This window comes from Thamnophis elegans, chromosome 1 (assembly GCF_009769535.1).
Source record: "Thamnophis elegans isolate rThaEle1 chromosome 1, rThaEle1.pri, whole genome shotgun sequence".
Classification (NCBI taxonomy): Eukaryota; Metazoa; Chordata; class Lepidosauria; order Squamata; family Colubridae; genus Thamnophis; species Thamnophis elegans.
Window position 1 is genome coordinate 165,043,695 of NC_045541.1, and position 12,538 is coordinate 165,056,232.

Consider the following 12,538-nt stretch of genomic DNA (forward strand, 5'->3'; position numbering starts at 1 on the left):
AGCTCAGACATCTGATCTTCCTGTACAGATTTCATATCAGGAGCCTAGGTTCTTTTAGATGCTATCTCTATCTCCATCTCCATCTCCATCTCCATCTCCATCTCCATCTCCATCTCCATCTCCATATCTATCTATCTATCTATCTATCTATCTATCTATCTATCTATCTATCTATCTATCTATCTATCTATCTATGTTATATTTGTGCTATCTATCTATCTATCTATCTATCTATCTATCTATCTATCTATCTATCTATCTATCTATCTATCTATCTATCTATCTATCATAGAATAACAGAGTTGGAAGGGACCTTGGAGGTCTTCTAGTCCAACCCTCTGCTTAGGCAGGAAATCCTATACCACTTCAGACAAATGGTTGTCCAACATCTTCTTAAAAACTTCCAGTGTTGGAGCATTCACAACTTCTGGAGGCAAGCTGTTCCACTGATTAATTGTTCTACCTGCCAGGAAATTTTTCCTTAGTTCTAAGTTGCTTCTCTCCTTGATTAGTTTCCACCCATTGCTTCTTGTTCTACCCTCAGGTGCCTTGGAGAATAGTTTTGACTCCCTCTTCTTTGTGGCAATCCCTGAGATATTGAAACACTGCTATCATGTCTCCCCTAGTCCTTCTTTTCATTAAACTAGACATACCCAGTGTATCTACATCTATATACTATATCTATATCTATATCAGAGGTGGTATTCAGCCAGTTCTGACAGGTTCTGGAGAACTGGTAGCAGAAATTTTGAGAGTGGGGAGGGAATGGGGATTTTGCTGCCCTACCCACAAAGCCATGCCCACAGAACCGGTACTAAAATGTTGAATTCCCACCACTGATCTATATCTATATATCTATATCTATATGCCTGCCTGCCTGCCTGCCTGCCTGCCTGCCTGCCTGCCTGCCTGCCTGCCTGCCTGCCTGCCTGCCTGCCTGCCTGCCTGCCTACCTACCTACCTACCTACCTACCTACCTACCTACCTATCTATCTATCTATCTATCTATCTATCTATCTATATCATCTCCTTTTCTGGATATGCTAATTGTGTCACTAATCTCAATGCTTTGTTTTTGCTGTGGGGTCTATTAACATTCATTTATTGATAGTGATCTTTTTGCATGTGTGAATGTTATTTCTCTTCAACTGCAAACCTTGTATGTATGGGGCAAATTATGCCCCTCCATGAAAATTAATACACAGTTACATGGGAGAAAGATGTGTTTCAGGTGCAACCTGCAAGGTATCTTCTTACCTTTGCTTGTCATTGCTTCTAAAATGACAAATTTCTTTGCAATTCCAACCTCAGGGTACCCCTTTTGCTCAGCCCCTTCAACAGAAGACTTCTGGAAAGAGCTGGCAAAATGAAAACTGTGTTTCTATAATAGCCATCAGCTTCCCTTTGGCAATTGAGGAAATATTACAGATGATGATTTTCATGTTGGGTTCATTCATTAAGCTACATTGTAATGTAGTTCAGTTTAGGGTTAGTATAGTGTGTGAACCCAGCCACTATTGTTTGTTGAACAACCCATAATTATCTGGTTTGCAGACAGTGCTAACCAGCAGATGAATTCACATTCTACTAAGACAAAATCACACTACATTATAGCTTAATATTATTATCAGTTGCATACATACTGTCAGGCCTGCAGTTATATTCCTTTTAGAATCTTTGGCCTGCCACACTTTCTCTCTCTTTCTTTACTATGCTGTTTCATTAGTGGGCAATTGGGAGGGGGGAATAGTAAGGAGTAGAATTGTGGAATGTGTTGTTGTTATTCCTTTCTAGCAATCAAGGTCATCTTTTGTCTCCGCACTTCAGCATCTGACCGGAACTTGATGGGTGGAAATGCCAGCGTGGCTGAAGAAGATTGGACTATGTGATGGATTTATGGATGTGGGGATAAGATCATTAACTTTCAAATGGGTGGAATCCCAGGAAGCTTTTAGATTTGGGATTCCACAGTTTGTGACAACATGTCTGTCTTATTAAATTGGAACTTTAAGGATAGCTCTGCCTTGGACTCTGATTTAATTCTGCATAATATTTGGAACGCTGACACATACATTCATACAAATGCAACATGCTAAATCAAATCCAAGTAAATGACATCATAGCTAGATTGATTTGGATTAGCAAATTGTATGCATAATCCCATGTATTTATGCTATCTGTAAATGATTTGTATGGCTGAGACTAGGTTCACCCATTGCATTAACCCCTAACCTGTTTGTGCCCCAGGATCTTCATGAAATCAGCTAGTTTTGGACTGTAAACCATGGTGAGCCTATTTAAGCATGGTTTATGCATGGTTTACCCATAGTTAATCTGCACCATAGAGAGTATTTTAATTTATTACACCTGTGTATCAGAGGTGGGTTCCTACCAGTTCGGACCGTTTTTGCTGAATCGGTAGTAACTTGGCGGCCTGGATCGCTGGAACTGGCAGTGATCCAGGCCTGCCATGCCCCCAAACCGGTACTCTCGGTGGCGCCATAGGGGCTGCCAACTTGGTTTTGCCTTCTGAGCATGCATGGAGCAATTCTTGTTGCACTGCAAATGCACGTGAAGTACGCTTGTGTGGTGCGTCCCTGAGTGAACTGGCAGTAGTGGCAGCCGGAATCTACCCCTGCTGTGTATGGTTTGCCAATTGCACAGTGGCAGATAGGGCAACACTCCAGAGGGTTAACGTCATTGCCCAGAGGATCATTGGTTGCCCTCTCCCCTCTTTGGAAGAGCTTTATAGCTCCCACTGTCTTAAGAAAGTTCAAAACATTCTTAAAGATCCATCTCATCCTGGGCATCCTTTTTTTTTTTTTAACTATTATCCTCTGGCAGATGGTACAGGATAATATAAACAAGGACAAATAGGTTGAAAAACAGCTTCTATCCCAGGGCAGTAATTATACTGAATTCTACAGTATAGTGCAATATTAATGCAATGTCGGCTTTTCAATTTCAATTGTACAGAATGTGAAGGATGTGCGTTTGTGTTTTTATTTTCATAGTTATAATGTACACTAAAGATGGCATTTAATTTCATTGTACGATGTGGAATGACAATAAACTAAACTAAACAACTAAACTAAAGTAAACTGAAGTAAACAGAAGTAAACTAAACTAATCAAACAACAGCTTCATTCGTTCAATGTGAGACTTGATTTGGCTACTTACAGGGTCATTTTTTCCCAAGCCGCTCCTTTAGAATGAGCGGCCAAAATATGCTCCTTTCTTATCTTAATGACACTCGCTCTCCTTCCACTTTCCCATATAAATCCACATTGCTTCCTGAAAGCAGCTATTTATATCAGGTTGAGCATGCTCTGAGTGTCAGTTTGTCCCTCTACAGAAGAGAATTTCTGTTATCTAGTGGCTGGCTGGTGATAATGTGTTGGGCTGTTCCTTGGCTTCTGAGTGCTGGGAAAGAATGCTTTGTCCTCTGTCTTCTGATATGTTAGGAAAATTTGACCCTCGATGCAAAGAAGTACACCTCACTGAACCAGTTCTGGTTTGGGGCTGATGCCATCCTCAAAATGCTACTTAAATGCTCTATATTAGGCCCAGGATACCTGCGAGACCACCTACTTCCACCGGAAGCCTCCCACTGTCCAGTGCGATCCCACAGAGTTGACCTCCTTAGGGTGCCATTGGCCAGACAGTGTTGGCTAGCGACCCCCAGGGGGTGAGCCTTCTCTGTGGGAGCGCCTTCATCTGTGGAACGATCTACCCCGAGATCCGGACCCTCCCCACTCTCTTGGCCTTCCAAAAGTCTACGAAGACCTGGCTATTCCGGCAGGCCTGGGGCTGTTGACCCTTGATTGAGTTCCAGTCTCACTAAGGTTGAGTGTATGTTGTGTTCTTTTAACCTGCTTTGTCTTTGTCTTTTAAATTTTTTAGTATTTTTAAAATTGTTGTTATGTAAGCCGACGGGAGTCCTTCGGGATTGGGCAGCATACAAATTCATTAAATCTTAAATTCATTAAATCTGGAATGAGCTGCCCCCGGAGCTTTGTATAATCCCCGACCTTCGGTCCTTCTGACGCACCCTAAAAAGTTGGCTTTTCCAGCAAGCCGGCCTGGCCTGAACAAAACAAAATAAATTATTGATCATTTTTTATTTTAATTGATTTTTTTTGTTAATCCTAATTGGGTTTGTTTGGGATATTCTATTTAATTTTTTTTAAACTTTTGTAATATGTGTTTTTTTTAATGTTGTACACCGCCCTGAGTCCTTGGGGAAGGGCGGCATATAAATCCAATAAACCTAAACCTAAACCTATATTTTAGTCAATTTTATTTAGGAGACTTCAGATTCCAACAGAGTGAAAAAGCTTCCTCTCATCAGCTTCTGTTCTAGAAATTTGCCCAGTCCCTACTTTTCCCAAGACTGCTCTAGTGATAAAGAAGAAAGCAAAGTGGACACTGGGCACCCTAAAAATACATCACACTTTTTCAAAAGTTCTCAAACAGTGAAGCACAATATTAGCTAGGTTCATACATTGCTCTAAGCCATAGTTCATAGGTTTGTGAGTAAGTCAGAATGGCTAAGATTTTAGAATAGAATAACAGAGTTGGAAGGGACCTTGGAGGTCTTCTAGTCCAACCCCTGCTTAGGCAGGAAACCCTATACCACCTCAGACAAATAGTTATCCAACATCTTCTTAAAAACTTCCAGTGTTGGAGCATTCACAACTTCTGGAGACAAGCTGTTCCACTGATTAATTGTTCTCACTGTCAGGAAGTTTCTCCAATTCTAAGTTGCTTCTCTCCTTGATTAGTTTCCACCCATTGCTTCTTGTCCTGTCCTCAGGTGTTTTGGAGAATAGCTTGACTCCCTCTACGTTGTGGCATCCCCTGAGATATTGGAACCCTGCTATCATGTCTCCCCTGGTCCTTCTTTTCATTAAACTAGACATACCCAGTTCCTGCAATTGTTCTTCATATGTTTTAGCCTCCAGTCCCCTAATCATCTTCCTTGCTCTTCTCTGCAGTCTTTCTAGAGTCTCAACATCTTTTTTACATTGCGGCGACTAAAACTGGATGCCATATTCCAAGTGTGGCCTTACCAAGGCATTATGAAGTGGTATTAACACTTCATGTGATCTTGATTCTATCCCTCTGTTTATGCAGCCTAGAACTGTGTTGGCTTTTTTGGCAGCTGCTGCACACTTCTGGCTCATAGTTAAATGGTTGCCCACTAGGACCCCAAGATCCCTCTCACAGTTACTACTGTTGAGCAAGGTACCACATATGCTGTACCTGTGCATTTTGTTTTTCCTGCCTAAATATAGAACTTTACTTTTGCACCATTGAATTTCATTTTGTTAGATAGCACCCAGTGTTCAAGTCCATCAAGATCCTTCTGTATCTTAAGCCTTGACACACACTAAGTGACAAATCATGGCCACAAGCCAGAATAAAACAAATGACATTATCTGTTTGTGCAATGATTGAATTTATGCATTGCCAAAAATCAGAAAATGAGAGATGGAAGAACATCTTAAGCCCATTCTTGGACTTAGAGATGTTCAACTCCTACCCGGTGGAGCCTGTATCTGTATGCTCCTTCATAGGAATAATTTTATGAGGAGTGGTTTGCCTGGCCTGAACCCATTGGGGCCAGCTGTATCCATTTCAATAGGAAAACATATATCGGGTCTGAATCCATGTCTAGTTCTGTAAATTCATAGCAGTTCATTTGGCTCAAGTCAAGTAGCTACACGGAGCTGAGAGCTGGAACAGTTGAAACATCCATCAAGAGTTGGAAAGGAAGCAGCAGCTTCATCCTAGCAACATTTTAATTGCATTGTAGAGAGAAAGTAACACAACCCCCACCAGCCATGTCAGAATCCTGGCCCCAAAGATCAACAGTAAACTCAGCGGGCAATCTGTGCTCTCCCTTTGTTACAGAAGTTACCAATAAGCACTTCTTAATCCTCCTTCCATCATATCAGCCATGACCTCATACATCCTCACAGAAAATATGAGACAGCTGTTCAGTTTCCCTTTAGTCCTTTCAAATAGTTTGTTTAGCAAAATTGAGGGCAGGGTAGGTAGAGTAAGTGGGATGTTTCAAAACAATTCCCTGTTCTAGAGGAAATACGTTATAGCTAAAAATGAAAAATTGTAACAGTGTTTGTCTAACTTCCAAGAAGAATTGTGTTGAAAACGAGGGATGAACATGAGGGATGACTTTATCTCTGCCTTAAACTTCCTGGGAATGTGTAGCACACACCCAACATTTTTCTGAGAGTAAGACCCACTTGCAAAGGGAAAAATGCGTCCCCTCAGATTTGGTCTTTAACATGGAAATAACACAATTGAACAAGCCCTGCTTTGAAAAATAACAGAGTGACAGAGTTGGAAGAGACCTTGGAGTTCTTCTAATCTGGTCCAACTCTTATTCAAGCAGGAAGCCCTATACCATTTCAGACAAATAGTTTTCCAGCCTCTTCTTAAAAACTTCCAGTGTTGGAGCACTCACAACTTCTGGAGGCAAGTTGTTCCATTGATTAATTGTTCCCACTGTCAGGAAATTTCTCCTTAGTTCTAGGTAGCTTCTCTCCTTGATTAATTCCCATCCATTGCTTCTTGTTCTGCTTAGAGGTGGAGAATAGGTTGACACCCCCACCCATCTTCTTTGTGGCAGCCCCTGAGATATTGGAAAACAGCTATCATGTCACCCCTGACTCCTTCTTTGCATTAAACTACAAAACCCAAATGGAAAAGCTCTATAAGGAAAACCAAGTACTTATTCCAGCAATCGTACCACAACCAATACATACAATTCTTGCAACACCTAGCACATTCAAAAAGCATGCACAAATCCCCTGCAAACAATGAACCCTCGTTCACATCACACACAGACCCTTCACCTGCTTGCACTTGTCTTCAGCTGCTTTCTTGTCCGCCTCAGCCTGTTCTGCTCGGTCAATGGCATTCTCCTTGTCCAGTTTCAGCATCTGCATCTTCTTCTTGATGGCTTCCATCTTTGCAGTTTGAAGTAAAGGTGGCTTTGGGTGCTTCTGTGTAGGAGAGAGAAGGTGAAGGCTAGCCTTCAGTTGGAGGCTGCGTGGAGAGAAATGGGCACTTCAGCAAGTGAAGATAAAGTTCTCGGAGAGCTTTCTCGCTGTGGTCGGCTACAGTTCTGATTGTGTCCCTGGTGGCTCCACTCTTCTTTCACAGGCAACCTTTCTAAGAGATAAGTTGGAACCCAGTCAGTCCTGGCATCTTTAGCACTCGGGGATCACCTTATTTGGACCTCAGCTTCTTTAAAGAAAGAAAAGCACTGTTTCCATTTTTAACCTTCCAGGAGGAGCAAAAGAGAATGCAGGGGCTGGAGAGAAAACTTGTCTGCCATTGTCAAGCAGTTAAAAGAAAAGTCAGCAGGGCTCCAAAAAATAATAATGGTTTTTGCTTCTTCCATGATATTGGGTGGCTCCTTCAGGGGTTCAGTCCAGTTCAGCCTCTTCTTAAAAATTCCTGATAGCCAGAGATTGCCTTGTTTTGTATGAATCATAGCATGGCACACATCTGAAGCATTCACCAATGATGTGTGTGTTATGATACACATCGCAAAGGATGGGTCTTATATTATAAGCTTGCGGTTGCCATTTTGACACGTCTTATTCTCCTTCCTCCCAGGGAGACCCTTCTTGTGGGACCCTCCCAGTTCCAAATTAGCAGGTCAAGATGAAACTGAATTTTATTTCATCTACATTTAAATCTAGTTACAGGGAATCCTTAACTTATGGCCGACTGCTTTTCAAAGTTACAATACCCCCCCCCCCAAGTTACTTTACAACCTGGTGTCAAACTTCCAATGTCAGCCCCCAATCACGTCACCGCATTTTGGCAAACAGCCCACTTGTTGCGACTCTCCACATTCACATGACTGCAATTTGCAACGGTTTTCCTGGAAACCGCCGTTTACTTCTGGTTTCTGGCATAACCACCCTGTAACAACAAACAGTGGATTCACTTAACAATTGTGGCGTTTGCTTAACGATTGCAGCATTCGCTTAACAATTGCCACAAGAAACGTTGTAAAATTGGGTCCAGTCACCTGCTTTGTGATCATCATGGCTTACAATGCTTATGGTTCTAATTCGAGGACTACCTGTAAAAGCAAATAAAATTGGTTCAATTACTTTAAAGGCCTGCACATAATAAAAAAAAAATTGGGTCACATTCAAAATTACACATGGATAGTGGCTTTCCACACTCTCGTATTTATATCTGGGGATTTCAAGGTGTGCTGCTGGCAGCCTTCTAGAAATACAGTTACTGCCAACTAAAACGAGTTGCTAAAATTATCTGTTTCATATAATTATGGCAGCTGCAGTTTTTGAAATCAGCAAAAAAGGAAGTGGTTGATTCCTCTTAGTATGTCAGGCGGTTTTCCATGTGTGTCCTAAGATAAAGGGTCTAAATAGGATATATGATAAATCATTGGCTGCTATTGGAATTGAAAACTGCTGTTTTCAATTCCAATAGCAGCCAACTGCTGTGTTTTCAATCTATGTTATCAGAATTATTGTTCTCTTCATAGAAAACTATTGGAGCCTTGATGGCATCACATGGTTTCTGCCACAGGCACCCCTTTAAAAAAAAAAGTTTAGCACTGATTCTGCTGCATATTACCTTCTGGCCTTAAGGCAGTCCTCAACTTACTTGCAATTGGTACTAGAATTTTCATTGCTAAGCAAGGTGGTTGTTAAAAAAGTCAGACCCAATGTTGTGAGCTCTTTTGCCACCGTTGTTGAAGTTGTTAAATTTATGAAGTCATTAGCATTAGCACTATAGCACTTGGACATATACCACTTCATAATGCTTTTACAGCCCTCTCTAAGAGGTTTTACAGAGTCAGCCTATTGCCCCCCAACAATCTGGGCCCTCATTTTACCCACCTCGGAAGGATGGAAGGCTGAGTCAACCTTGAGCAGGTAAGTTTTGAACTTCCGAACTGCAGCTAGCAGTCAGCTGAAGTAGCCTGCAGTACTGTACTCTAACCACTGTGCCACCTAGACTCTCATTAAGTGAATCTGGCTTCTTTTTGCTTATCGAAAGCCAGCTGGGAAGGTCGCAAAGGACAAACACATGACCATGGAATACTGCAACTGTTGTAAAAATATGTCGATTGCCAAGGGCCTGAATCTTGATCATGTGACTTTGAGGATGCTTTAACAAGGACCGGGTCATAAGCCATATTTTTCAGTGCTATTATAGCTTTGAATGGTCGCTAAATGAATTGTTTTAAGTCGAGGATTGTCTAGGTCAGGTATGTCAAACTCATTTTATTGAGGGCTGCCTAAGGTTTGTATTTGACTTCGGGGGAGGGGGGCTGGGGAGAGGGTGGTCAGAGCGGGCATGGCCAGCATGATGTCACTCATGTCGGGAGGCACCTGTCGTGGCCTGAGTGCTCTGCCAGCAAAAACAGGCTCCAGAGCTCCGTTTTCAGCTCCTGCAACCCTCTGCCAGCAAAAGTGGATCTTCTTGGGAGGGCTGCGCACAGCCCGTGTGAGTTCCAATTTCGGCTGCAGCAGCCTCCTGCAGCCCTCTGACAGTGAAAATGGAGCTCGGCCGGACCGCACAGACCTGTCCTTCACTGTCCAGGGTAGCCCGTGGGCCAGATCTAAGCAACCTGTGGGCCAGATCTGGTCCGCAGGCCCTGAATTTGACACCCCTGATCTCGATATTTCATTAGAGGGTTCAGATTCTAAGGACTGCTATATAGCACACACCTCTGAAGTCACACCTAAAAGCTATGGATTGCCTCTCCCTGTTCTGTATTAAGCTCTGTACAAAAAAGGAAGTATATATTGATTATATCTGTAATAATGTAGGGAAAAGGGTCCTTTCTACTGACAGTAAGACTTTATCATGGGAATTTTCATTCCATCTTGTGTCACCATTTCTGCAAATCAATGGAGAATAGTTGGCATGGATTGTGAACCAGAATTAGTCCAGGAGAAATTAGATAACACTTTTAAAAATGCCCTTGAGTACAAGAAGCCCAAGTGCTTCTTGGGTTCTGAAACTGGCCAAGTTTTAAGATGTCTCTTTTAGGAAACCAATTCTTGTGGGGGTGGGGGGTGTAGGAAACTGGCATATAAATCAGAAATTGTCCTACAAAGGACTACATTTCCAGTTGCTCCGAATAGCTTTACTGTCCCGAAATCCATCTTGCTATTATGGGATTTCCGAAGCCGCCTTTGCCAGTCCATTGTGTCCACAACAGATACGGCTGGGCCAGACAACATAAGTGGAATTCTGCTTGGAAACTCAGTGGAAATTAGATCCATCCCACAGGAACTGATGAGACCCTCGTCCATAACCTTGTATGGCAAACATTGAGGGGTGTAGAGTGAAAGACAAAGCTTTGCAGGATAAGGCAAGTGACAGGCAAAGACAAGAACCAGAGACAAATTTGGCAGCCTGTGAGCGAGAAACAGTTGTTGGTTATTAGAACCCAGGTATGAATCTTTTGATGTCTTTCAGATGCGTGAGGACCACATCTCTCAAATATTTCCAGCTTGCATGGCCAAAGCCATTTCTAGGAGTGGCAATCCTTCCCAATATTCGGATTAACAAGAGTTGGGAGGTCATCTAGTCCAACCCCGTGCATAAGCAGAAGACCCTAAACCATTTTTGACCGATGGCAGTCCAGTCTCTTCTTGAAAGCCTCCAGTGATGAAGCTCCCACAACTTCTGAGGGCAAACTGTTCCATTGGTTGATTGTTCTCACTGTCAGAAAATTCCTCTTTATTTCTAGGTTGAATATCTCCTTGATCATTTTCCATCCATTATTCCTTGTCTGGCCTTCAGGTGCTTTGGAAAATAGCTTGACCCCCTCCTCTCTGTGGCAGCCCCTCAAATATTGGAACACTGCGATCATGTCTCCCCTAGTCCTTCTCTTCACTAGACTAGCCAAGCCCAGTTCCCGTAACCATTCTTCATATGTTTTAGTCTCCAGTCCCCTAATCATCCTGGTTGCTCTTCTCTGCACTCTTTCTAGAGTCTCCACATCTTTTTTTATAATGTGGTGATCAAAAGTGGATGCAGTACTCAAGCTGTGATCTTACTAGGTCTTTATAGAGTGGTATTAATACCTCACTTGATCTTGATTGTATCCCTCTATTAATGCAATTTAGGATTGTGTTGGCTTTTGTTGGCTATTGCTGCACATTGCTGGCTCATATTTCACTGGATCACTCCACAATCCCTCTCACAGTTGCTGCTATTAAGCCTGGTTTCACCAAGTCTCTCTGTGTACTTTTGGTTTTTCTTGCCTAAGTATAAGACTTTACTTTTCTCTAATTGGATTTCATTTTGTTAAATAGGGCCCAATGTTCAAGTCTGTCAAAATCCATCTGGATCTTGAGTCTATCTTCTAGGGTGTTAGCTATTCCTACCAGCTTATTATCATCTGAAAATTTGGTAAGTTCCCCTTCTATTCCCTCATCTAAGTTGTGTATGACGATATTGAAGAGTACTGGGCCTAAGACAGAACCTTGTGGTACCCCACTGCTTACTTCCCTCCATGTAGATGTAGACCCATTAAAGACTACTTGTTGAGTATTGTTTGTCAGCCAGTTATGAATCCATCTGGTAGTGATAGCAATAGGAATATAGCAATAGCACCTGGACTTATAAGTCGCTTCACAGTGTTTTTACAGCCCTCTCTAAGCAGTTTTACAGAATCATCCAATGTCCCCAACAATGTGGCTCCACATTTTACCCATAGAAGGCTGCGACAACCTTGAGCCACTGAGATTTGAACTCTGAACTGCAGCTAGCAGTCAGCCAAAGTAGTTTGCAGTACTGCACTCTAACCACTGCGCAATCTCGGCTCTATCTATGATGCTATCTATCCCACTTTTTTTCTATATATTCAAAGCAAAGCAATGGATGGAAACTAATCAAGGAGAGAACCAACTTAGAAATAAGGAGAAATTTCCTGACAGTGAGAACAATTAATCAGTGGAACGACTTTCCCTCAGAAGTTGTGGGTGCTACAACACTGGAGGTTTTTAAGAAGAGATTGGATAGATGTTTGCCTGAAATGGTAGTATCTTCCAACTCTGTTATTCTGTTACTCTGTTTTGCAAAGTATCCCAGAATGTAGAATATGAGTCTAGGCCAGCTCAAGGAAATTTTGAAGTTGGAGGACAGTAGATCCTGCCAGTCACAGTGATTGAACATTTAACAACAACAACAACAACAACAACAACAACAACAACAACAACAACAACAATTCTTGGAACAGAGGCCTTTTTAAAAGCTCAAATTTGGTATGTGTGCATGTTCAATCTGCAGTGTTCAGGACCTCTCTGATAGCATGATCTCTGGCATAGAATTGCAAATATGGCATACATGAAGGACAGCCAGTTGGTGAATGAGTCTTCATAATCAAAGAAACAAATTATAGGATTTCTCAAGTTGGAGACCGCCAATTATAGAGAGGATTCAGGGAGTTTCTTTTCTTTCCCTCGTGTTTCCCATTTGCAGCATAAGGCCAATGAAAATTTAT

At 42.1% G+C, this 12,538-nt stretch overlaps 1 protein-coding gene across 2 annotated transcripts in view; it reads right to left on the bottom strand.

The window, feature by feature from the left end:
- Nucleotides 1-10,427, bottom strand: part of TPM4 (tropomyosin 4) — a 33,817-nt gene extending 23,390 nt beyond the window's left edge. Inside the window, exons 1-2 of one of the 2 annotated variants that reach the window (XM_032237855.1) lie at nucleotides 10,419-10,427; nucleotides 6,882-6,995 (exon numbers count right to left, since the gene is read on the bottom strand). In XM_032237855.1, the coding sequence (XP_032093746.1) occupies nucleotides 6,882-6,995 (114 nt within the window). In that variant the 5' untranslated portion in view covers nucleotides 10,419-10,427. Of the gene's footprint in view, nucleotides 1-6,881; nucleotides 7,005-10,418 lie in introns of those variants that run through there. The other variant, XM_032237848.1, reaches the window with a different exon arrangement.
- Between the last annotated feature and the right edge of the window lie 2,111 nt (nucleotides 10,428-12,538).